The sequence below is a fragment of the Tinamus guttatus genome, unplaced genomic scaffold (genome assembly GCF_059628265.1).
Source record: "Tinamus guttatus ecotype Peru unplaced genomic scaffold, ASM5962826v1 Tinamus_guttatus_pri_ptg000089l, whole genome shotgun sequence".
In the NCBI taxonomy this organism is placed as follows: Eukaryota; Metazoa; Chordata; class Aves; order Tinamiformes; family Tinamidae; genus Tinamus; species Tinamus guttatus.
In genome coordinates this window covers 1,109,353-1,135,409 of record NW_028288623.1, presented here as the reverse complement: position 1 = coordinate 1,135,409, position 26,057 = coordinate 1,109,353, and the positions used below count along the sequence as shown (strand labels likewise).

The window sequence follows — 26,057 nt, the reverse complement described above, 5'->3', positions numbered from 1 at the left end:
TATTTTCTGTTAGCACACTAAATAGCGTGGCACTCTCTACCTTGTGTATTTTCTCTCATTCTCTTTCCTGGGGAGCTATGCTGTGAACTATTTGTTCTCTGATGTTTTATAAACTTTAAGCCCACCAGCCATATAAATGTAGCTAAGCTTGTAAAAAAAAAAAAAAAAAAAAAAAAAAAAAAAAGGCACAGTTAAAGTTTAACACACAGTTTCTTTTGGAATCTGGATGACTCCAGGATTGTGATTCTAAGTCAACTTGGTTTACACGTCATATACCTACCTTTCAGTTTAGATTATGCTTCTACACCGTGACTCTGCTTTCTTCGCATAGAGAAATGAAATCATTTAATTCCTCTATTCTGTGCTCCATGATTATTTCAAAGTGTGGATGGCAGCAACTGACCAAGTCCTGTTAATTCCTTCAGATGTTTGAAGTTTTGAATGTTTATAAATACATTGGACACTAGCACAGGATCTCTCTCAGTTTTGGAGGCAGAGGCGCAGATGTAAACTTCTCTTCTCCTAGTAAAAGACCCAGATTGCTGAGATGACTTTGTTCATTTTAGTGGCGAGACTCCCATCAGCTCTAAGCTTCATTCAGAGCTGCCCACTGCAGTTCAACCCCCGTCCCCCAGCACCTAGGTTTTACTTTTGGAGGCATTTCTTTGGAGCTTAAGCACTGCTAGGGCTCTAGCTCCTTACTTTTCTGTGCTGTCTTCTCTTAGGTAGCCAAGTCATGCTACTAGGTGACATTTCAGCATGCAGGGAATGTAATAAGACTCCAGCTTTCCCTTAGGTAGTCTCTTGCTTGTACAGTGCTGATGGTCTTTCTCTTGGTCTTGCAAAAATTGCAAGTTTGAGCTGCAGCCCTTAAACTAGGTTAAGGAAGTTGGACTTTATTCTTCAGATGGTTAAAGTACATCCAAATGTACACGGCCTATTCTGATCTTTATCATTGTCTTTATGAAGATTTTATAAATCCAGTCAACAGAATAATAGTTCTTTTATCCTGAAGACAGGATTGATGATATGTTTGGGTCTTGTAGCTTCTAAAAATTAAGTCCTGTCTGTCTTTATTTTAATAGATATATTTCCTCTAGTTCTTGTTCTCCAACAGTTGTCACTTCAAATCTCTTTGTTTTGTTTAGGATTGACTAATGGATTTTAATTTCTTTTCAAGGGATTTGCCAAGAAAATTATAACACAGTATTAATATTGTTAGGAACAACTTCTGCTTTGCTTTTTTTAGAGAGAAGCAAACAAATCTTTCCATCTCTTTAACATGGGAAATATCTTTTCCTTTTTTTTTTTTTTTTCTCTATTACAAGCTCTTTTGAAGTGGCACAATTATCTTTTGAACAAGACAAGCTCTGCAACTTGCAGAGCTTGAATTCAGGTGATGGTAAGCATTTTGTTCTGGTAGTGTTTAACTGATAACTGACAGCAAGAGTTCGTTTTTAGCTAAAGAATCCTCATTCATGATGTATTCCATATTCCTTTTCACACGTACAGTACAGCATTAATAGGTCAGAAACCTCTGTATTCAGCTACCACCTTCTATGGGTTTATTCTTGACCAATATAGTTCACAATACAATTTTTTTAGTAAGATATATTAACTGTATGTACATTTTAGATCTGATACACTTGGACAGTAAGCAGCTTTTTCACCAAAACTATTTAACTGAATTAAAAATATATAGTGCAGACTGCAGCCTGCCTTTGTAAGGGCCTTGTAATGTAGCCTTGTGAATACATTTGACTTAACTACTGGGAAGTAGTATAAAGACAAAAGTACACTCTCTCATGTCATGTTTTGATTTTAAATCTGCTTTAGTATGTAGTATTGGTTTCTAACTTGCCATTTTTTGTTTTAAATGATGCATTTGTTTTAATATATGTTCTTGTTTTAGCAGGTAAAGAAACATAATTTAATATCTTTAAACATATGTTAGTTATTTCTAAACTACATTAACATAGTGTTGTTTAAAATCCATTTTGCATGATGTCTTTTCCATTAACCTTTTCTGGTTTATTAAAAAATAAATAATCTTGTTTAACAAGCATTTTGCTGAGAGCAAAATTAACCATCATCTAAAAATGAGGGAGCTTCTGGTGAATCTCTTTAGCTTTTGCTATCTTTAAAAAGCTTTTATTTAGTGTAATGCAATAGTCATTGCTCAACTTGGCAGCAGCACCCAACCCCTTCTCATTATGTACACGACACTGTGATTAATCCATTAGTTCCCCCTCTAGTACTCAGTGCATCCTGTCCAAATATATGACCGTTCTTGCTTCTAAATGTCTTTAATGCTTTCAGCTGACTAAAGTTAGAGATGGTCTTAACCAGTGTGTGGCCTAACACAAGTATACCATGGTATACTTTAAAAATGCTCTGTGGGAAGACACTGGCCAGAGACGGACAGCAACAAAAGTCAGGAAATGCAGAGTTCAGATGGACACTCCCCTCCTAACTTTGTGTTTCCTGGCTTTGGGTGGCTTGTGTCAGAACTGCAGCTTTGTTTAAAATATGACCTTTTTTATCAGTTGGTTCTTGAGATGCGCTCTCGGATTATTTGTACCAATATTTTTAATACATTATCATTTAACAGTGATCATCATGACAGAATTTCATGCTGATAATTTGGTGTCAGGAAGTTCCCCCTGTCACACGGAATTCCCCAGCTGTGCCTTACTTCTCCAGTTAGTGCCATACGAAGGTGGCTGTTTGGGAAGATCCAGAAGCAGCGATAGGGTTCCCAGCTCCCTTCCCTCAGACACTGAGCCGCTTTTAGCGGTGCACGGAGAGCACCACGCCGTGAGATCTCTCCCATGAGATCAGCTCAGACAGATCTTGCAGTTTTCTATTTACCATCTGGTAACAAAATGAAACTGGTTAGCTGAACTGCATGCAAATGCTCTTAAAATTGTGTTGCCTTTTTTTTTTTTTTTCTTTTACTGTGAATTTGCGCAATCAGTATAATCGTTTCCAGCCTGCGGAGATGTAGGAAATTCTAGTTCAGTTCTGTGAGTTGGCTTAACTTCTTCTGCTGAGAGCTGACTTCAAAGAGGTCTTTTTCTACGTATAAATCCAGAGTGCTGCAATGAATACCTAGCATTTGTATCAAGGTGCAGTCTTGAAAGGGACTGAGGGAAAATGAAAGAGGAAGGGATCTCCTTTGTGTCTTGGTTATATCACTTTCACGATAAGAAATTTGTCATACTTCAGAGAAGACTGTATAAGATGCTAAGAACAGTTTGCAAACAAAAACCCAATAATAAAATGGAATAAAGTGAAGCACAAAAATGCTTTTTCAATGTTTAATCTTATATTATGCCAGTAATCATAGATTCTGCTTCAGTTTACAAGGCTTTTGTCCTGGCAAAGTCTGATCTGTGCAAAGCAAGCTTAACTGTGATCCAAGAGTTAAACTTTGGCTTTCACAGCGGCTGCCGCAGTACAGTGTTTTAACTGTTTAGCCATCATGTCTGCTGCCAAGTTTGGTTTATAACTTAACTAAAGAGCACTAAACAAGTGAGAGTGAAAACAAAGTAACCGCTTTGCATGAAGTTGGGGCTGAGGTTCTCTTCTTTCCACCGATTTCAGAGCAGTTTGCCTATTAGAATTCTGTGTGTGCCCTCTTCTCTGCATTTTCATGGGATTATTTTCACATTTGCCTGTCGCACCTTCTTTTGGATAACTCTAAACACCCCTTCCTTTCCCTCCAAACCCTATTCTTGTGTGTGCTTGTTGGTTTGAAACCCTGGGACATTTTAGCTACCTACAGTAATAGCGCTCGACTTGTCCCCCCTGTTCCTCCAGGAAAGGAAGTTCTTCAAAGGCTTCTTTGGAAAAGTAAGTTTAATGCCTCGTTTGTGCTTGCACTATAAGGAGTTACATCCCTGGTATAGCACTGCCATAACACCTGAGTATTGAGAATCCCTTTATCCATTTCAGAATATTTGCTGCTATAACAGTCTTGGAAATATGTTGATCAAGTAGAGAATATGGTTAAAAGAGCAACTTGAAACAGAAACCACAAAACCATATGGGCTGTATCAGAAAACTGTGTTTTGAAATTATTTGATCCTCCCGAAAAAATGGGAATTTCCCTTTCCATCCCTTAAACTTGTGCCAGCCTAGGTCACCTAGGCAAACACGCGCAGAGCGGTCGGGGTCTGTGTCTTGCAGCCTCTCCACGGCTGGCTGCCTTTCACCACAAACATAAAGCCGTGTTAGTGCAGGAAGAAAACGTGGGGCCCCGCATGCAGCCTCCTACACCTTTCTTTCATGAACACAGTCCTGCTCAGAGATCTTTGAGACCAGGCATTTACAGTCTACTTGTTCTTCTAATTACTTCCCAGCGATCTGGCTGGAAAACTTGCTGCTTCCAGCATCTCCTGCTCCTTGCACGAGGCTGCTTAGATGGGAGTCAGTCTCCTTCCGTGACTACGAGGGAAGCAACTCTGTCCACGCTGTGAATGTCCATCCTGGAGGCTGGGGTTTTGTTGCTGCTCTCGCCGTGGCTGTGAGGCCATGTGTGTAAGACACTAAATGAGCTCTCCTTTTTCCCATCAGCTGTTCCTTGCCCCGACTGGGTTTGGAAAGATCTTTTATTATTATTATCAGTATTATTTTACTTAGCTTTCAAGTGGAATAAATCTAAGGATCTGCTTTTGAAATATCTTCTCAACATAATCTTGGCTTAAATAGAAACTAAGAGGTTTGTAACACTTTTAAGAGGCTGAAAGCTAACAGAGGTTTTTGTTTTAATATATTTTATTTGCTGCTTACATATGGAAAGCTTTTGAGGCAGATTATTTTCTGGTCACAGATTGTTTTGGCTTTGCTGGGGAGTGAAATAAGTTTTTCAGGGCTCCTTTTTTGCCTTTGGAGCTCTGAGGTCATGGTGCAGGTCGCAGAGAAGAGCTCTGCCCCAGGCCAGGTTTCTTCCTGGGATCTGGGAAAACGCACTTCCGTGAGTGGTGTGAACAGCAAGGGGAAAAGCACCAATCTATTTAAGGTCGAAATAGTTAAAACTCTGTCTTTGACATTATTTTTTTCTGGAACTATCTATTGAGTATGCCAACTTGCCTATTATATCTTAGTTTGTTTTGGACCAGTAGTTTGCCATTGCATGTAGATTGCTTTGCTTTTTATTATAATACCTTGTCAAAAGAGGGCTTGCTTCTGCTTGAGCCTCTGAAGCTGCATTTGTTAGCGCTGGAGCCCCTTAAAGGCAGTGTTAGGCATCCGCACAGTCTGACAGTGCTGTTATTACGACTTGCAATAGGGAGGAAGAACAGCAATTTCATCATTCTCCCTTTTCACTATCTCATCTGTATTTTCTCCACAAATGCCTTGCATTGGGATTAATATACACAGCATAGCTTAAAATTTGTTACTAGCTTTTAAAAAGTCCATCAGAGCAGGTTGGTTTCTTTGAGTGTCTGTCTTACCCCAACAAAAGGTGAATGTGATTTGTGTCAGGAAACATTTGTGTTTAGTCAGGTACCTGACATTGAAAACATGTTTTTTTCAGCTTTAGATATTAGGTCCTTTGGTAGCCATAGATTAAGTTTAGGCAGTTTAATTTTGGGTAACCTCTGAAACATCACTGTTATCAACTTCATTTTTAGGTGGTTCTCATAATTTAAAGCTTTTTTTGTTGCTGTAATTAATAGGAGTGCAGATGTGGTGACCTTTTGCATGTTTATTCCCTCCAAGCACAGAGGTTTCTCCACACGCAATGTTTTATACAGAGACTGGAATAAGACATTAGTGTTTTACATGCATCTTGCAGCAGTTTCAAGTCCCAAAATGGAGTAAAATAGGTAGATACTGAGAAGTTTGCAATCACCAGAAAGAGCAGAAACAATTTAAAACTGTCATGAGCGAAGCGCATGGTGCCAGCTCTGTTTCGGTCTCCCTTCAGCTCTTTCCCACCTGCCTGTAGTGCCGCTGCCTCCCTCCCCAGCGCGGCAGCCCCTGTGGTTAAGCTGTCGCGGGTGGCGGGTTGCGGTTCCCTGGCTCTGCTGGTGCTCAGCTTCCCTCCTGCCTGACCCCAGCTCCCGCTGCCTTTTTGGGACCCCCCCAGCAAGCTGCAGGGGTTCGTGGTGCCTTGGAAAATGATCAAAATAGCAAATTTCTGTAGCGGAGTGGGCTCAGGTCCTGCTGCAAAGGGAGGTCGCTCCTGCTGCTGACTCAGTGCTGCCAAATGAGACTGAGCGCCGCGAGCGGCTCTGCCGTCTGAGGGCTCCGGGGTCTGGAGAGAAGCTCCCGATGCAGCTTCTCCTGATGCAGGTCTCCATGAGCCTCCTGGGAGTGAAATGTGACTTTGATCCAGTGCATATTGTCTGTGTGCTCTAAGTACTGCTATTTCTAGTCACATCTGTGTTTCAGTGCTGGTGACTGGGCTCTGGCACAATTTTGTCATTTTGCAATAAGCAGCTGTCCTCTGTTGTGCGCTGGAGTCCGCTTCCCACGTGGTATCCTGCATCCAGGCCGGCCTTTGTCCCATCTGGGTCATGAGTGAAAATGCTCCCGTCTGCTTTTAATCATGATATACTTGGCAATATCCCACCTGTAACAGAGCAGCGCTTTGATTTCTGTAACTGATACAAAGCGATCCCAGCAAGGATGTGCTTCTAGACATCAACAGCCGGCAGGGGCAGCCTGGGACTCGGGAGAGGCAGCGATAGCTGCAGCTGGGAGGTACAGACCGTGCAGGTGTCGTGTCAGCTCCGGGCCTTGCATCCGCCAGCAAAGGAGATGCCCTGGGAAAGAAAGGCGAGTTCTGTTCTTCCCTCAGCGTAGATAAGCTGTGCCTGGAGCCTACCGCGTGCGGTGGTGGGAGAAGGGCTGCGATGCCCCCCAGCCTTTCCACTGTGTTCGAGACGTGTGGGAGGAAGGTCCGTGTCCCAGCGTCCCCTCCACCCGCACACAGCAACACCGCAGCCGAGCCCCGCGCTGCTGCAGGAGGCGCCGGCCGAGCTCGGCTCGGCCGCTTCAATGGGGACTCGGGGAAGCGCTTGCGGCTCCAGGCTTCAGAAACAAGGGGTTTGCTGTTTGCTGGCAAGAGCTTTTTCTCCGTTTGTTTTCTCTGCTTTTAGAGTGTTAGGGCACTCTAAACCCCAGCAGTTCCCCCCAGGCCTTCTCTTCTCTTGATTGTTTGTATTTGCTGGAAATAAAGATGTTAAGACTATTAATGATTTATAAGAAACAGCTACTCCTTTTTAAAACCATTAAGGAGGCAAAGCATCTGTTGTCAGGATTAGTGGGGACGTTTAAGCCCTGCAAGCTGGATGAGCGCTGAGACCGGTGTTCTGCAGCCATCCATGTGTGCTGCCTTCAAAGACTAAAAGTCACCAAAAGTGACTTCTAATTGACTCAGTACTTTTAGTATGGCAGTTGTAGACACATCTTCCTTTGTGAATAGCGCTCATTTCATTAAGGCTTCCAAAATCTGTCAGTCTTCCTTTAGACCTTCCCCGGGACACTGAGCAGGTTGGGCGCTTGCAAGCTTGCTCCTGCAGGCCCCGCTCTGAGGCCTGCTTTCCTGCTGTGCTCGTTTGCTCTCTTCTAATCACTCTTCTGCACAGCTCAGCGCCGCTCTCCCTTCTCACCCGGTTGTCACTGCCACCCCAGGAATGGAGTCAGATAGTTTTCCTCCCTCCTTTCCTTCACCAAATCAAACAAAAGTTCTGCTAGGCTGATTTTCTTCACACTTTCTACTTACTCTGATAATGAAACCAATATGATACAACAGAAGACTCGGCACTCTAAGATAGAAAAAAAAAAATCAGACTTACAAAGTTAAAATTGGTGTTGTGAGCATGGAGCATGCAGTAGCTTATATCAGAATGTGCCTGTGCTCCATTACTTGTCATATGAATAGACATTATAAATATCTGCAATGAGCTTGTTACAAAAAATGTGATTCTTGCACAAAACTGCTGTCACTGCCCTTTTTTATTTGCTGCTCTCCTCCCTCCCTGCCCATGGCAGGTGCAGTGAGCAGCCACACACAAGGTTGACTTGGTGCATTGAAAAAATTTGGGGAGGACAGTTTATTACCTGGCTTAGAGGTGAAAGAGTAGGGCAGGGGAGTTGTTGATCACAGCAAAGCATTATAAAATAGTGAGGATTTTTTTCTAGAAGTAGTTCTCTGTAACAAGCAATAAAATTACGTGGACATATACCTATTTTCTCCTCCATGAATTTGTTTCCAAAGCAAGTTGTCTCGCATGTTTATACTGTGTTTTGCAACTTTCCCTTACACAGTAAACAGTCCAGAAGAGAATCCACAGCCTGAGCGGCGCTTGAAGCCTTTCACTGTTTTCCACTTTTGCTTTTAGTCTTGGCTTGTGGCAGCTGAAAGTTCCCACAGTCGGAGCTTGGAAAATAGCCAGAAAGCTTCCCTGCTTCTTCAGCCTGCTGCACACAACTGAGTTTTAAAGTTATCCAATGGATAATAAGCCACAAATTTCCATCTCTCTTGAAATTCGTGTCACGTTCAGCTCTTAGTAAATTTGAACTTGGGTGGTTGGTCTTAGCGTTACTTTCATAGCCCAACAAGTGACAATTTTAGGAGTGTTTTTAACACTGGTTTAAGGTGATGCTATGATTCTGCCATGCAGCTATAGGGGCAGAGAGTAGGGCTGATGGAAATACCAGGTAAGAATATTCCCTGTTTAAAGTTGTGCTCCAGAAGCTACCTGTGGTGTAACTCCTTATGAATTAGTGTTACCTGACTCTATTCAGTGGAATTCCTCACCCACTTGGTCAGTCTCGAATCCTCTCCTTTCGATGAGTGTAAATAAATCCTGGTTTTGGCTCCACCTGTGTGTGCCCTCCCCCCATCCCATTAGTGTGTGCTCTTTCTGAAATCCTGCCTTGGGCTTGGTCCTCTGAATGTTTGGCAACTCGGATCGAGCTTCTGGCTTTGGGCACCTTCCTGAACATGGACTTCATCTACACTTAATGCTGTGCTTCTTGGAAAGGGGAAATGGGTGGCAGTCTTATACCGTTGGCATAAAGCTGGTTTTTCTTTCTTTTTTTCCTTTTCTGCAAGACTGGAAAGAAGGCGGTTAAAGCAGTGCTGTGGGTTTCGGCGGATGGACTCCGAGTGGTAGATGAGAAAACAAAGGTTAGATTTCCTTTTACAACAGTTCTAAATCTCTATGTAATAATGTATGTGCTACACCAGTAAATGGATACTGATCTTTATCGTAACACAAATAATGGTGTTGGAAAGAAAGATAAAAGTATATAGGCAATTTTACCATTTCTTGTTCAGTAAACATATATATGCCTGTTAATTTTTTCACAGCTAACTGCATAGTGCTGTCAAGCCATGTTCAATAAAGGTGTGATAGGGAGCGTGAGCTTGGAATCACACGTGTGCTGTGTCTGCCAGGGGAATCATCTTTTCTGGATGACTTCTGATGTCTAACACAGAGCCTCTGACTCCCTTCCCTGCCCCCATGGAAGGCTGCAGAAGTAGCACCCGGGAAAATTGGTGCTACACAATATGATCTTCCTTGTATCTATGTTCTAGAAGAGTGGGCTCAAATGAAGAACTGACTTCCACAAATGCAATAAAGAGAATAAATTAAATAGGATTGTGCCTCCACTAAACAGCTTAAACTCCCTTCAGTCTGGAGATAAGTAGTAACTGGGTTATAGAATTACCACATTCTGTAATAATTTGTAACAATAATACCTAAACTACTGGTCTGAAGTGGAAAACTAATATATTCATTGGCTCTTTCTGAATTGTGCTTTATATATTTTATTATGAAATAACCCAGTGTGTAGCACAAAGGGGCCTGTGCATGAGTAACAGCAAATCATTCTTGGTTTTAATTACACGCACGCAATTCGGAGTAGTAGCTTTAGGCTTGCCCCGTAAGCTTACTAGTATTTTACATGGTGACACACAGCTATCAGAGCAATTATTCCCTCACTATTCTGAAATGAATCGATTTCATATTCATGTCATTTAACACTTCATGAACATAAAAGATGATTTTGGCAAGCCAAAGCTGATGAGCAGATAAGGGGTAATTCATGTCCCTCCGTAACACTACTACTGGTCCAATGCCTGCTCTTTGCATAGAGCCCCAGGGCTGTTTTTATGTGATGTTTTATGGCACTAAAATTACTGTCTTTAGAGAATTTAGTCTCTAATGCAAATATATTGACGCAGGTGGATTCTGTGTAGTGATTTGTTTCTGTTGTATTTAAACACATGCATTTTTAGAAGCGTTGCTGCAGGTACCTGATGACGAAGGGTCTTTCTGTACGCGGGGCCGGCCTCGCGCGCCCGGCTGACCAGGGCGTCCCGCGTGGCCTCCTGGCGCCTGCGCCCGCTGCAACCCCCTCCCAGCACCAAGTGGGGTCAGGGCCCTTCTGCGAGGAGACAGCGCGGCCCTCCCGCCGCCCCGGCCCCGCTCCAACGGCCGCCAGAGCCACTGTTAGAAGAAAAGTCCCCCTTTTGCCTGTGCTAGCTCTGTGTCCCGAGGAGCAATCCCTGACCTTGGCCCTGTCCATGGTTTGTGCCCTGGTGGTCCTGTCAAAACAGACGGGCAGGAAAATGTTACTTGCTCTCTCTTGTTTGGTACTGGGAGAGTTTCTGTTCTGAGCTCGTTTGACACAGAACTGTAGTCAGGCCGGGTTTGCTTCTCTGTGATAAAAGTCGTCTTGCAGTTATTGCTGAAAATGCCTTCTGTAAGTGTTTCTCCACACTTCTTCATATTTCTTCTATTGTGGGGGGGGATTTTGTTTTCCTCTAGGACCTTATAGTTGATCAGACAATAGAGAAGGTTTCTTTCTGTGCACCAGACAGAAACTTCGACAGGGCCTTCTCCTATATCTGCCGAGATGGCACCACGAGGCGCTGGATCTGCCACTGCTTCATGGCCGTGAAGGACACGGTAAGTAACAGCAGCGGGTGTCCCGCTCCTCCTGCTTCTGGTTGGGAGTTGCACTTGGGAGGTCTAACCGCAAAATGCTGCGATACGGTCTGACTGCAGATAAAATGTTACTTGGGCCTTGAGAAATGCTGTGCTTCTAATTCTTTGTGTCTGAGTTATTTGCCATCCCTCTGTGCTGTCACCTGGCGGAGAGAATCGGTGCGTGACGCGGTGTGTAAATGGAGTGCAATCAGCCTCAGATATCTCTAGCAGAAGGGGACTACTCTCCTAAAAATAGACAGAAGATACTCCCGTCTGAAAATGCATACAGCCAAAAACTGAAACAGCAGTGACAATTTTTCCAGGATAAAAATCATAGTGAGTAAATAGACTTAAAAATGCAGCCTCTTGTATGCAAATGTTATCATGAAGGGAAAGCCTTTTGAAAACTAAGGGATGGAGCTGGAATGAGTTGAACTGTGATCCCATTTGCTTCTCAAGTGGTGAGAGAGGTTTTGCCAGTAGAAGGCTTCAAATAGGTTACTTTCTTCACTCACTTGCTGTGTAGCCTTAGATAACTCCTTCAGCTCCCTGATCTCCTTATGAGAGTCTCTTGAGTCTTCTCTTGAGTCTCACCCAAGTGCTGGAAACCTTGTCGTAGTAAGCAGTGTAGAAAATTATGCTGAACATGCAGATTTAGAGAGTAAACTCAGAATAGCTGCGTGTTCAGAGCAATTATCTTTGGCAATTTATTATTTCTCTTCAAAAAGAAACAGTGAAGTTGGAACTTCCCAGTCAGTTAGCAACCACAGTAGATGGGCTTGGCCACTGACTCGGCAGCAGCCTCCGTATCAGCCGGGCTTCCAGACTTCCTCCAGCTTCAATTTCATTCCATCATGGCAGTTATAGGATAGTGCCTCCTTTCGACCTCACCGATTAATACAAGTGCCTTTGGGAAGGCCGAGAAGCCTTTTGTGCAGAGCTCTGATGAGCACGGCTGCAGTAGACCTGAGTCATGGGGATCTCTCATATCCCTTTTGGGGACTGCTGGGTCTTCCGTCTTCTGAATGGGAAACAGAAAAACAAGCGGAAGCGGCGTGTACTATACACCCTATTATTATATCTATCAGTATAATAAATATTTATTTTTACATGTGAAAGGACACTGCTGCACTCAGAGATTTTTGTTGCTAAGTGAGTTGGGCTTGTTCTGAGGCCCATTTTAAAGCCTATTGTAAGAACACAGTGAGCATATGTTTCTCAGAAAGGCACTCTTAGCGCTTGTTTGTGCATTTAGTCAGGGCCATTAGAGGTAGGAGCAGTCATAGTCGTCCTCTTAGTGTTCACGTTTGCACCCAGTGGTAGTGTTGCCCCAAGCCCCTGTAGTTTATCCCTCAGAACTTGCACCTGCACAAATGGCTTCCCAGGAGTCCCTTTGTGTGCGGGAATACCCAGAGGCATGGGACCGTGCAGACATGTTAGCACACGGCTACCTCGGTAGCAGGAGAACCAAGTGGGTTATCTGGCAATCTTTCATGCCTGGGTGGCCTTCTTGAACGCTGCTCGTGCATTAGTAGCTGCGAAGCTTTGTAAACCAGCTGTAATGCAACGTGGTCCCTTGCCATACGGTCGTTAACACCCGAGTGAGACTCCCGCGGTGGCTGGCAGCGCTCGCGCCCCGCGTTCCCGCGGCGGTGACCGTGCGGTTGTGTCGCGCAGGGCGAGCGGCTGAGCCACGCCGTGGGCTGCGCCTTCGCGGCGTGCCTGGAGCGGAAGCAGAAGCGCGAGAAGGAGTGTGGGGTGACGGCCACCTTCGATGCCAGCAGGACCACGTTCACGCGAGAGGGGTCCTTCCGTGTCACCACCGCCACCGAGCAGGCCGAGAGGGAGGAAATCCTGAGGCAGCTGCCGGACGCTAAAGGTACGGGGGCGGCCTGGTCGGTCTGGAAGCAAGCGGAACCCGCGCTGAGGCAAACCGCAGCCTGCTCCAGAGCTGCGGGGTGACTTCCGTTCGGAATTCCCTCTCCATAGCCTCGATATGTACAGATCACACTCCCAAATGCCAGGTCGTTTCACAAGATGGCGGCTCCCAGATTCACTCCTAGGGCATTCTCCCATAACTCCTCTGGAAAAAGTGCGAGTGCCTTCATATGTGAGAGCAGCTGGGCCCAGCTGCTCCTGCCTTTTTTTTTTTTTTTTTTTTGTAGTCTAAAGCCTGTGGGAAATTAACAGAAATCGTTATGGTTTTTTTCTTAACAGAAATTATAGTGTAGTTTTATTTCAATTTTAAGGCAGATTACAAAGTTTATTTTTAGCATTAGACTGCATGAAGGAAGACCAGGTCAATCGGAGTGCCTTCCGTAACAAACAGTAAGAAAATCAACAGTGCCTGTTCTGTTAAATTCAAAAATAATTACTGGTCAATTGAGAGGCATTAATTCTACTTCATAACCATTTAAAATGCAAACTGTTCTCAAATTCAGGTCAGCATAGAAGGACTTCTTACCCAAATGTTACTATAGATGGTAGAGTTTTTAAGACTACCAGAATATACTTAAAGTAAATACTGTCTATAGCTCATCTTATAGATAGAAGTGAAGTGCTTTGGAGGCTTCCACAGCAATTTTTATACTGCCACTGTATTGCAAAACTTTAGCCTTCATTTTCATCATCCCTCTGCTTGTTCCCATATGTTAGTTTTAGAATGTGCTAAATGGAGCTTAAACGCGAGGGCCTTTGTCACTCGAGGCCATGAGTCAAAGCCCTGCCTCAGGGAAGGTGTGAGACCCCTTCCAAGGAGGACTGATTAGAGAAGTTTTCTCTTGAACAAGCAGCTGCAACTCGTGGGCGCTGAAGTCTGCAGGGCCGCATAAGTGGTTCCTCTGACCGTTCCAGCTCCTCACATATCGCCAGAGTCTACTCTGGTTATTCTGCTGATGTGTCAGCAACTCATTGTTTTCCCTAAGAAGTTTGGAAAGCAATATAATAAGCTAATAAGTTCACCCTAGGATAGCAGAATTTCCCCTTCTCTCCCTCTGTCTGTTGACCTATTTTAATATAAAAGCTGTGTGTGTTGCATCCAGAGCTGATGTGCCTATGCCTTGAGCTAAAGACAGTGTTCCTAGAGACAGAGAAATCCCATCCCCTAGGTTTCCACCATTAGGCCTGTTTGACCAAAGCCTTGTGGTTCTACACAGAACTCTGCAAAATGAAGCAGCTGACTTGAAACTGCAGTTTCCAGTGTAACTAACCAGCGACTGCCTAATAACATTACAACAAAATCACTGCAAGAGGTGCCACAGGATCTCCTTGTCACGCGAAGGCAGCGGGTGTCCATCCCGTGGGCTGGTGTTGCCTGCAGCGCGTTTCCACGGGATCGGTTCCGATTCCGTGGAGGAAGCGCGGAGCTGCTGCTGGAGCGTGGGGTGCAGCCCAGCCTGTTTGGAGCTGCCCTTGGCCTGCTGAAGTTCGGCAGGGGGTTTGACTCCTGCTGCGGATTCTGCAGGGCTAGGAGGGCACCTTGTGAGAGAAGGTCCGAGAGCTGGATTCTCTTCCCTGCAGCTGCTGAGCTCATTAACTGAATATGGGATTTGGACAATAAGCTGTTCTTCTTCCAGTTCTCAGGGAGGCAAAATAAAGGAATTTCCCAAGACACTTTTCAGTTGGATTCATAAATAGTGGGTATTTCTAGAGCAGTGGCCTCAGCAGTAGCTAAAGGCAGGCATACGAGGCCGTCATTTCTGGGAGCTGGCTGGCCCCTCCAAGCTTTGCTTCGGAGGCTGGGTGGCTGGTGGAGGGGCGCGATGCAGATAACGAAGGTATAAAGAGCTGCAGTATTGGGGACTCCTTTGTGGATGATGCAGATTCCTGCAGTTTCTCTTCCCAAAACAAAATGGGGGTGAGGGGAGGGCATGCAGCAGAACAATACTTGGCTTTACTTGTCTAACCTCGCTCTCCTTCCCCCCTCAGCTGAGCCAGAAGTGAAGGCAGCAGCGCCGAGCGCTGCCCCCGCCACCATGGCCCCCTCTCCCGGCTCGCCGAGCTCCCCGCCGGCCGACGCGGCCGCCGCGCTGGAGAAGGAGGCGAGCAACCCGCACGCCATCCCGCGGCGGCACGCGCCCATCGAGCAGCTCGCCAGGCAGGGCTCCTTCCGCGGCTTCCCGGCCCTCAGCCAGAAGATGTCTCCTTTCAAGCGCCAGCTGTCGCTGCGGATAAACGAGCTGCCTTCCACGGTGCAAAGGAAGACCGACTTCCCCATGAAGAACTCGGGTAAGGCCGAGGGGTTCAAGTGCAACGTCAAACTTGTGTTGTCTCTTCCTCCCTTCCTCTGCTGGGACTCTAAGCAACTCACTAGTAAATCTTCCTTCCTGCCCCAGTGCAGATCATTTCTCACCAACAGACAGACTTTTTTCTGACCTGGCATTACTAGCTTGGGAACATGCAAGGATTTCCAATACAATATTCACATGTAGAAGACAAGCAGCTATAATCTGTATTTGAAACATGGAAGTGGTGCAGGAGTAGAGGTTGGTGATTTAGTAGGTGCTGTTCTTTCCTCTGAGTCACTGAACCAGTTCCTCAGCAAATGCCAGAGTGTCTTGACAGACAAACCCCTCCAAGGCCTTAACCACTTGTCATGGGATCCTGTGACATTTTTCCTCATGTCTGTCCTTCCGTCTTTCTGAAATCCTCCTTTTAAGAGCAGTGAAACCTCTTTACACCTCCTTAGGTTTAGTAACTAGTGCTTAGTGGGTATAAACAGCTGTATCAGTAACGTGTGGTGCCATTTTTCACGATAGCTGTGGGATTTTATAGATTCATCCCCACGTAAACATCTGGGGTGATTAATACCTTGCATAATGTCCTACAATCTCTTCAGCTAGGTCAGCCTGTAGGACAGCTGTGCTGTCATTTGGCAACAGAGACAGTTTTAAGGTTCCAAGCTTTAAAATGAAAATTACTGCAGCAAAGACGGAAACACCACCAATATCTCATCTATTTCTCTCTTGATTCTTATTTGGTAGCCCGTACAGTGAGACCGGCACTGAGCTAATGAATGTAATGCTAGTGCTGCATTGCTACCAGAAGTGGTACTAATGGAGCACACACTGATCTGAATTTATTCTGAGGATGTTCCCATGTAAGCAGCTGCCAGTGCTGCCTACTGTCACACTACAGGCATTTTACTGGAAGATCCCTCAAAGAATTGATTTTGGGGAATGCTTCATGCTGAACCTTAGGTACACGTCATACCACTCATCCTGTGCTTCTTTTTTAAATATATGTGCTTATTGTGTCACTTCTGGGCAATGAAGGACTGCTAATCAGCACTTTTCGAAAGCAGTGCAATTAAAACTAATGAGAACATCTGGTAAGTCAGCAGTTGACTCCAAATGTCCCTGTATCCACACTATACTGGTATGTTGAGTTTGAAACTGAGAGTGTCCATTCATTTGATCGTTAAGCCCTTGTTTTCCCTAATTGTGAAATGGGAGCAAGGGCTCCAGGCTGCTGCGGTCCCGGGGCAGTGCACGCTCTGCCTGCAGCCTCGCCGTGCCCGCGTGCTGCTGGCACACACCACGTTTAAACCCCAGGTGGCCCTGTGGGAGGGCGCTCCCGGAACAGCTACATCGATCCCCATCACAGAATGCCCAGTCTTAGTGCCAAGTCCTTGATGCATTTAGCACTTTTTTCAGTACCAAAAGATTTAAGACTCTATTAAAGCTATTGAAAAGCCTTTCATTTTCTTTCCTGAACATCCTCTTTCAGCAACAGAGGAAATCAGCTATAACTGACTTCAGTTCTGGAACTCTTTTCTCTTTAGCTTAAGCAATACACTAACATGGCTATTTCTACCACCTGATCTTCACCGCAAGTTTAAAAGAACCTGCCATTCAAATCGATAGAAAGAGCACCTGGGAGCTAGCAGAACTAATTATATTTTAACTTAACATCGGTATTTGTAACATTTCTGTTTCCCTTAGACTTCCAGTGTCATTATTATTTGTTTGTTTTCCCAGTCCCCGAGGTAGAGGGGGAAGGCGACAGCATTAGCTCCCTTTGCTCTCAGATCACCAGCGCTTTCAGCACGCCCGCCGAAGACCCCTTCTCTTCAGCCCCCATGACAAAGCCACTCACAGCAGTTGCCCCACAGTCTCCGGCCTTCCAAGGTTTGTGATCTCTCGGCCTGCGCGAGGGCATGCTGAACGAGGCTTGAGTGCACATCATGTTGCTTCCCTGTAGCACATTGTCTTCATGTGTCTTGTGTAGTCCTGTCTCTAGATTTTGGAGGAATGCATCCTGCTTTTATTCATCTTGTCTGCTGATTTTTTTTCCTGTATTTTTGTTCTTAATCTTTCACTAAAAGTTCATTCATGCACCTGCAACACAATAGTTACCTGTCAAGGGGCCTGGCTTTGAGATAATGGCAATGTAGCATTCTGCCTACTGAAGTGTAGTAACCTTAGTGTCATAGGAACAAAATCCCACAAGGCTGGAAGCCTGTGAGCTCCCACGTCACTGCTGCTGTTCACACGTGGAAGCACTTGGATAAGCTGGGGAGAGATGCCAGCTCTAGAATTGCTAAGAGCCTCTGAGCTCTGGTCCACTGACCATGAGCATTTGCTTTTTATCCAAAAGCAGTGTGAGAAACCACCCTGTTAAATGTAGCTACTGTTACTTAGCATCTATAGTTTGTTCTTCCTTTGAATCTAAAACTAAGCCTGTAACTTCTGGTGTGCCATATCCCTATAAAACCCGCAAATTTAGCTTCAGTGTGAAGCAGGTATCAGCAGAATGCCAGCTCTCATCAAGGACACAAAACCCACCATCCCACAGTTCAGTTAACAAGAGTTGCCTTGGTGAGAAGGAATTTCCTGGCTTTATCAACTCTCAGTTCTGCTCAGCAATTTACACTGGCCACAGCCCTGCCTGAGCGTGGTGTGTGTTGACAGGCACGACCTGGCCCACTGCTGTCCCATCACACGCATGCCTTGCATGAATTAATTGCACTGATGTTGTCTGCTCCCATTTTAGTTAATGGCACTGCCTCTGCCTTCTGTGTGCTTGCTGCTAAACCATCCCAAGCTGCTGTAGTGCCCACGGTTATGCCGGTTCGGGAAACCAATCCTTGGGCTCATGCTCCTGCCGCTAGTCCTGGAGCTGCGGCTTTGGCCTCGGGTAAGATGGGATGTAGACGCTGTGCGTTTCTGTGAGCACTTGGATCAGGAGCGTGATGGAGCCCTCGGGAGAGCTGCCGATGCCACTTAATGCAGAGTGGAAGGAAGAGGGACAAAGGGCGGAAGTAGTAGCCGTGCGCGCGAGTGGATGGAGGGAAGCGGTGACCGTGCTGCTGCTGGGTCTATAAGCTGGCCCTGTCTAAAATCTTGGCAGCTTTTTAGAAAAGCCAATGCTTAAAAGGGAAGTAATGAAATAAATAGTGTGTGTTTAGGGAGGAAGGGGAAAGAATCTGCATACCCAAAATAAAGGGGGGGCGGGAGGGGGGCAGGTTGTGCGCGCGCGCGCTCTCCAGCAAAGCCAAACTAAGGGAAGCAACTGTCAGGTACTTCTTAAAGGTTTTAGAAGTTCATGTCTTCTGTTTGATAAGCTAAGTCTGGACCTGCAGTCCTTGTCTATATTTGCATACACTGCAAGGTGGGAATTTAAATGACTGTCACCCATGTGGCTGCCTATGCTAGAAGGCTGCAGCATTTCATGGCGAAAGCTCAGCGAGAAAAACGCAGCCTCACTCGTGACCGAGGGTCTGGCCTTGTGATAGACATGAGACCCCCCCCAAGCTCAGCTTCCAAGAGCTCCCAGTGACAAAGCAGCAGCAACTGACTTGTTAGGTGCAGTTTAGCCAGTCTCTGTCACTGGCTTAGCTCAAGCGTACTGAGCAGTAATGATGCTGCGCTGCTGCCAGACTCCAAAGAACACAGGAGCTGCAGCCTGGCACGCCTGGCTGCTCTGCTCATCACACTGGAGAGTTGGTGCAATCCAGAAAAGAGGCAAAAGAGAACCTAAAACAGTGTGGAGAAGGCAGCCGAGAGTTGAGCTGATGGTTGTGAACTGTGGGAGGAATGGTGATGAGGGTGATTATTATTATTATTTTAATGGCTGAAGACAGATAACAGCAGAGCTGTTTTTATAGGAAAAAATCTGACCTATTAAGTGTTGAACATTGCAAAAGAATTAGAGAGGTTAACAGCCCAAGTTGCACGTGGAGAGAGTGAGGAGAGAGTGGAGAGGAAGGACGAATATAAACAAGGGAGTCAGTGTAAGTACAGTTTACGTATAGTGTAATTTGATAGAGTTACTTCCTTAAATGTTCATGTATACGGTAGGAAGTGCCCATCCTTCACTTTGACGCATATGTCGCAACAAAATGAATGTTGTCTTAACTCCTAATACAAGAAAAGCCCTCATCTAGGCCACAAGGCACGGCGCCTTAAAAACTGGTTCTTTCCAGTTCTGCATTCTGACAGCGCAGCAGTCCTGGGCTGCACCTTCGGAAAGGGCCCCTCCTCGGCCGGAGGAAGCAGCGGCTACGGCCTGGGTCACTGCAGCTCCGCAATGCCGAGGGCCCCGCTGCGGCCTCACCCTCTCAGCAGGCTGCTGTAGAAAGCGAAGCCTGGGGGTGCAGGGCGGCAGCGCCGTGCAGTGCAGCCCTATCCTGGGCACGGGGACAGGGGAGGTGCTTCCCCGCGCCGCGCAGGGAGGGAGCCGGGCTGCCCCGCTGCAGGAGCGGCCCTGACCCACCCCCCCTCTCCTTGGCAGGACCCGAGTGGAGCGGCTCCTCAGCTGTAGCCTCCCCCAGCCTCTTCCCGGGGAACCACCGGCGCACGCCCTCCGAGGCCGACCGCTGGCTGGAGGAGGTCTCCAAGACTGTGCGAGCGCAGCAGCCGCCAGCGCCGCAGCCACAGCCGCTGCTGCAGCCGCCCGCGGCGGCGCCCGCGCCCTTCCCGCCGAGCGGCTTCCTGGCGCCGCAGGCCGTGCCCGTGGGGGTGGTGCCGCCCATGCCGCCGGCCTTCGTCCCCGCGCCGCCCTACGCCGTGGCCAACGGGCTGAGCTACGCCGCGCCCAGCGTGCCCGTGGTGGGCATCACGCCGTCCCAGATGGTGGCCAACGTGTTCGGCACCGCGAGCCACGTGCCTGCGGTGCCCGCCAAGCAGCAGCCCCTGGCGCACTACGAGAGCGGCAGCGCCGCCGCCAGCCCCTTCTTCAAGGCGGCCGCCCAGCACAACGGCTCCGCGGCGCCCAACGGCCTCGACGGCAGCGCGTGGGCGGCAGAGGACAGGCCCGCGCAGGCCCCCGCCGCAGACCCCTTCGAGGCGCAGTGGGCAGCGCTGGAGAGCAGGGCCAAGCAGCGCACTAACCCCTCGCCCACCAACCCCTTCTCCAGCGACCTACAGAAAACGTTTGAGATCGAACTTTAAGCAGCCCCGCCAGCGCCAGTGAGTTGTACATTAGTACAAGAGGGATAAAGGGAGCAGAGGGGGACTGTTTTGGATCCGTTTGCTTTGATAATCCCCAAAGAGTCCCTTCCAAGGAAAATGGGTTAGGAAGAAAGAACGATTACGGAGAGGTTATAAACATACCAAGAGCCGAAGGCGCCTTCCGAAGAGGAGCCCTGCAGCCGCCCCAGCCCGCAGCCCCTCCGCGCCTGCAGAGCCAGGAGGGCGCCCGGCACGAGCCCCTCGCGCGCCGGCCCCGGAGGGGTCCGGGAGGCGCCACGAGGGCTGCGCCCGCGTCCTGCTGCCGGCGCCCCCGGCCTCCTGCGCGGGGCCGCCGCGCGCGCAGCCAGCGGCAGGTTTGTGGGGAACGCTGAGCTTCCATTTTGAGTAACAAAGTGAATATTATATATAAAGAATAAAGTAAAGCCAAAATCTTTATTTTTATGCATTTAGAATATTTTAAATAGTTGGATATTAAAAGCTGTATGAGTTGTAAGTAATCTTGCCAAAGGTTAAGAAAAAGGGGTTGGATGTAAGAAATTGTATATAAGATTGATTTATCACTGATTCTTATTGTAAGTAATATTGGGGGAGGGTGGGGGGCTGGAGAGGGACAAAAGGGGCCCTAGCTTGTTCTTGTATCTGTTCATTGTAAGTAGCATCTTGCAACAACAATCACAACCAATACATCATTATAGTGTAGTTTTAAATAAAGAAAATTAAAGAACAGTATTGTCATGGTTTGCAAGCCATGGGGAAAAATCTACTGTTTTTTTTTTTTTTTTTAATCAGAATCAAGCTACATATTATATATAGTATCTTTATTTTCTTTCATGTATCGCTGCAGTTTCCTTGTCTTAATCTACTGGTTCTAACACTACTGTGACAACTTAATGTATGCATATCTACAGCCTGGGGCTACCTAGGAACCCATTTTATGTTTGTCTGTCAATGGATCTTGGAAGATTTTAACTTTGTTTTTATTTTTTCCACCAATTTGTGAAACCTCGTGGTTAAGGCTGCAGCTGGTCCAGGTTCTGCCTCTGGTGACTCGTGAAATCCATCTCATTTTAACTTTACTTTTAAACTTTGGCCTTACAAGCAAATGTAAGTTATATATATTTGTACTGATGATTTATAATCTGCTTTAACAGAAATAAATGTTGGTGGTAGAAGCTCTGTCTGGGACAGCTTTATTTTTCCACATTTTGTTTTCTGGATCTGTCCCTTTTGTGCTGTCAGGGGCACACAGACAAGCCCTGCTCGCCAACACAAAGCCTGACCATGGTGCTCTCTGCGCGCGCCGTGTTACGGTACCTTGAACAGCAAGAGCCAGCTTGCGAATATCCTTGCTGCTTAGAGCTCCAAAAAGGAGGCCTTACTGACACCGGTGGATTCTAGTTTGCATCGATGACTTTTCTAATGCTGAGTATTTTCTTAGCTACAAACACAAAGATGCTAACATTCAAATAGGAAAAAAAGGAAACTCAGTTTCATTTTCTTTCTCTTAATGTTAAAAGGAGTGAAGAGCCTAGTAGCCAATAAGGTATTTTCCCTGCTGTCTGCCCGGTCAGTAGCTCTCCCTGCGCTGTCACTGTGACTGCTTCGTGCAGCCCATCTATGTCTACCCCACAGTTCAGGCACAAAGAAAAATCAGACCTGGCACCTGCAAGGGGCGGATATTATCCGAGCAGCTAACGGAGCAGAGGGGACCATTTCCAAGCCTTCCTTTGGAGTGTGCCCGTCCTCCTGGCCGCACCTGCAGGTCCCGTTTGCAGGCGCATGGGGCTGCTCAGGGCCGTGCGCAGCTGCCCTGGTGCCCCTCACACGCAGCTCCTGCCCGCAGACCTGCACCACCAGTGCTGGCCAATGCTGCCTGTGCTGGTTGCGGCAGAACTGCTCTAAGACTAGAAAAAGCTATCCTTGTTTTTTTTTTTTTTTTTTTTCTTTCCCCCCGTCTTTCTTTCCTGTTGGCCCCTAAGTCTTTCACAGCAGTGCCTAAAGACCATCTAAAAAAGAGTCCCCTCTATCTACACCCTTTCCTGCGCTCACGATAAGTGCGAGGGAAATGGGCTCTTCCTAGGAGATATTGTTTAGGGACAGTCGATCAGCGCTTGGTCCCCACAGCAGCGAGTAAAGGGCCAGCAAGCAGCTAGTGACACTGCACAGAGGCAAAACATCAGCTTGCCAAAAGAGGGAAGGCAAAGGCCTTTTATGCAACTGCTGCAGCTAAGGCACATGCAGTGAGCCACAAGCCATCGTCTGCACCCCTTGGTGCTCAGGATGCTCAGTAGGATTAAGCCAGAGAATAAACGCTCACTGAAACGAGCCCCACCGGCATAAAATCAGACACAGGGCTGCAGAAGGAGCTCTCTGCCTAGGCGCTTCATAGCCAGGCAGCTTAAATGAAGGTGAATATTCACACTACTTGAGTAGTATGGGGGGGGAAAAAAAAAAAAAAAAGTACTGGGGGGGATGTTGCAGACACGGCTGCTCACATGTTTGGTGCAAGGAAAAGGGAGGGCAGGGCTGGGCACGCACAGCTCTAGTCTAGCCCCAGCCCCCTCCTGGGAAGTGCTCAGGAGCCCAGCAGGTCTCAGTCCTGTTTCACTTGAGATGGGCATTTACACAGCTTGTGCTCATGGCCCTTCGCTCAGAAGGCCGATTCACACCAGAGTCAAATAGCCTATATATAAAACAAAAAGGTGCTGTTTTTGACATCTTAAATGCAAGGTTATGAGCATACACAGATAGTCTTGGGATCAAAACTATCTCAATGTTTTTAAATAACAACTGATGGCAACTTCACAACCCATCTTGTGAGTTATACAGCAGAGTAATTCACTTCCCCACAAAGTAAGACTTTCTGCCTTCCAGCAAGCAGATTTTTTTATCACTGACCTTTCAGGGAAAAGTCTCTCTCTCTGAAAAATCTGTCCCTTCTCACTCCTTTACTGATTGCTTCTAGACTTTTTAGTGTGTTCGCCTCTTAAAGTGTGGTGTCCAGAAACCTGAAGACACACCTGTGCTGGAAAGAGTGCAATCATTAGGTCAGTAATTCTTATTTTTAGATGCTGCTGAAGTGGGTTACTGACTTTAGATTCCAATGCAGCTTCAGGCTGCCAAGCCTGGGGATTTTCACCTCTCTATCACTGCTGCCCTGAGCGCAGATTCTGGGCTGGAGGGGAGCGGTGCGAGCGCAGCCCACAGTTAGACACCCTCCTTGCAGGCCCTAAAGCAACAGGTACAGGGGGGAGAGGAGAAAAAAAAAATCAGGTATCTATACTTCAGGTATCTATACTAGTTCATAGATTTACCTCCACATAGACTAGATAGATGATGCCCGTTGAGAAATGTAATTAACCCATCCAAGTCTGCCAGCCGCTCTGCACCTGGACGGCCTCCCCGGGCAGCCCCGACCCTCAGGGCTCAGCCCGGGCGCACACAGAGCCGAGCGCCACAAGAGCAGAGCACAGACAGGGTCGGGCTGGCAAAGCCTCTCCTCTCCATGGCACACAAGGCTACCACAGAGCCCATCTTCACATTAAATTCAATATAGCAGTTGAATTTATCTATCTTCCTAGGGATAGTGATATTTAAACTGCAACAGACCAGACAATAGTGTTAAATTTGGATCATTTGTAATCCTGGGGAGCACTTTCTACCTGAACACCAAAGACTCTGGACATGATCAACCTGACTCACGTAAAATTAGTGTGTTTGGTTTCTAGGTTACTAGGGATACAGCCATAATGTCACTCACTGTAGCTGTCAGTTGGGTCATTTTGGCTCTACTTGAACTTGCTCCGTGCTGGAACAAAATGCAGGAGTGCTTCACAGGAACATGAGACACAGTGTAAGAGTACTTTAGCCCTCTCTAAATGGTAGGGATCCATTCTTTAGCAAGACAGTTCCCATCTTCAAACACCTCAAAGATTATTTTTAAAAGCACTTCTCTCTTGCTTATGTGAACACCTGGTCTCTGCCTCGTCCATGCTGATTATCTGCCCGCTGCAACGTCAGGGCAGCCTTACGGTCCCAATGTCACCGTGTCCTGCAAGTACCAGCAGCTACTGAGAAGAGATGGATCCGCTGGTGCGAGGCGTGGAGAGGGGAAAAGGTTTGCCAGGCCCTTGGGGGCGGTGGTTCCCCCACCTTTGGGCAGTCACCCTCATGCCTCTTTCGCTTCGCCCTCCTAAGCTCCAGGCAGAGCAGGGCTCCCCGCACAGCTGTGGGCAGCGAAAGGCCAGAGCTCCTGCCTCGTAGGAGCCCCCTGCACGGGCGCCGTCAGCGCCGCGCGGGGCCGGGGCGCTGGCGCGCGCAGCTGGCGCAGCAGAAGCTGCCGTAGTAGCGGTTGCCGCAGAGCTGCGCCTGCACGATGAGCTCGCAGTTGGCCAGGTGGGGCTGGTCCACGCACTCGCTGCTCCCCTCCACCACGTCGTTCATGGCTGCCGCGGCCAAGCGGGAGGGAAGAGGCTCAATCAGGTCTGCACGAAGCTCGCCCGAAATCCACCTCTCCATCCTGTCCCTCACGTTTCCATTTCCCTCCCAAAGGAGCCAGCGCCTTCTCCACCCTGCCAATTCTGAGGGGATTATTTGAAACACAGGCCAAGATCAAGAGTTAAAGGGACCCGCTGACGCCCCTGCTTAGATAGAGGAGAAGGACAGAGTTTCTGGGCCTTAACATCCCTTGTGAGGAACACTGCTCACCCTGTGAGGCTCAGCCTGGATGGCATTACCCAGGGGCCAGGTCATCTTGCAGCCACACATTTTGTTGACCAACGCTGGTGTTTAGGCCTCAGGAAGTGAATCAAGGTCCCCGTGCCCTGCTGCGGGCAGGGCTGCACCCTGCTGCTTTTCCACGCAGGGCCGGGGGCCGGGGCAGCGCCGAGGCGGGCGCAGCGCAGCCCTGCAGCGACGGGCCCGGCGGCCAGCCCTGCGCGTGCGGGACGAGCTGTACTCACGGCTGGGCCGGCTCCTCGTCACCTTCACGTCGGTGCTGGCGCTGACGGAGCTGCTGCGGCTGTAGGCGCTGCACGTGTAGGTGCCCTCGTCAGCCTCGCGCGCGTTGCTTATCGTCAGGCTGCCGTCCTGGGCCAGGTGGATGTGGTGGCCATCCGCCCGCATGGGGACGCCGTTCCTGCCGTGAAAACCCCTTCACGCCACTATTCCCACCACGGCAGCTGAGCAGCTCTGTGCTGGTTCTGTTTTTGTTTTTTTTTTTTTCCCCTCTTATTTTTTGTGCATGAAAGAGGTGAGTTTCTACAAACTCAGTGCACTGCACAGGAAGAGGAAATTTTATTTTGCCATGACCCAGCTCTGCAATAAGGGACTACCATGAGCTGGAGTGAGTCTGCAGCCTCCTGGCTCTGGGCTCTGTAAAGCCTTTTTCCCTTTCCTTGTCTACACATTTTGGGGGCTTAGGGAATTAAGAGTTTGGAGAAATCAGCAAGATTGTGCCTGTTCTGTTCTTCCTGGAATACTCTGTGTAGAGCAAAAAAAACCACTTGAATTCTGAGCTGCCAAGTTACCAAGGACATAAAGTCTGATTCACTGAAAAGGGTTTCCCCAGACTCTGAAATTTGCATCATCTGGTTAGCTCAAATACCAAACTTAGCTGTGGAAGAAAAGTGGCCTCCTTTTGCCAGAAGGCCCACTCCAGTCCTACTCCTTGGAGTAAAGGGGCTTG

At 47.5% G+C, this 26,057-nt stretch overlaps 2 protein-coding genes and 1 long non-coding RNA gene across 5 annotated transcripts in view; 1 reads left to right on the top strand and 2 right to left on the bottom strand.

Annotated features, from left to right (window-relative positions):
* NUMB (NUMB endocytic adaptor protein) overlaps positions 1 to 20,367 on the top strand; it is an 83,708-nt gene extending 63,341 nt beyond the window's left edge. For all 3 annotated transcript variants that reach the window (XM_088520448.1, XM_088520447.1, XM_088520449.1), the window contains 8 exons: positions 3,823 to 3,855; positions 9,074 to 9,148; positions 10,797 to 10,937; positions 12,636 to 12,837; positions 14,886 to 15,185; positions 16,937 to 17,086; positions 17,952 to 18,095; positions 19,692 to 20,367. In XM_088520448.1, coding sequence (XP_088376574.1) covers positions 3,823 to 3,855; positions 9,074 to 9,148; positions 10,797 to 10,937; positions 12,636 to 12,837; positions 14,886 to 15,185; positions 16,937 to 17,086; positions 17,952 to 18,095; positions 19,692 to 20,350 — 1,704 coding nt within the window. In that variant the 3' untranslated portion in view covers positions 20,351 to 20,367. The remainder of the gene's footprint in view (positions 1 to 3,822; positions 3,856 to 9,073; positions 9,149 to 10,796; positions 10,938 to 12,635; positions 12,838 to 14,885; positions 15,186 to 16,936; positions 17,087 to 17,951; positions 18,096 to 19,691) is intronic.
* Positions 1,135 to 1,407, bottom strand: LOC148595499 (uncharacterized). The gene is made up of 2 exons (XR_015913134.1): positions 1,326 to 1,407; positions 1,135 to 1,234 (listed from the first exon to the last, which is right to left on the bottom strand). It is a non-coding gene; the product is annotated as an uncharacterized LOC148595499 (long non-coding RNA).
* A 4,288-nt stretch (positions 20,368 to 24,655) lies between the features above and the next one.
* The window catches only part of PAPLN (papilin, proteoglycan like sulfated glycoprotein), a 32,237-nt gene continuing 30,835 nt past the window's right edge, over positions 24,656 to 26,057 (bottom strand). Inside the window, exons 26-27 of the mRNA XM_088520547.1 lie at positions 25,333 to 25,508; positions 24,656 to 24,816 (exon numbers count right to left, since the gene is read on the bottom strand). Coding sequence (XP_088376673.1) covers positions 24,656 to 24,816; positions 25,333 to 25,508 — 337 coding nt within the window. The remainder of the gene's footprint in view (positions 24,817 to 25,332; positions 25,509 to 26,057) is intronic.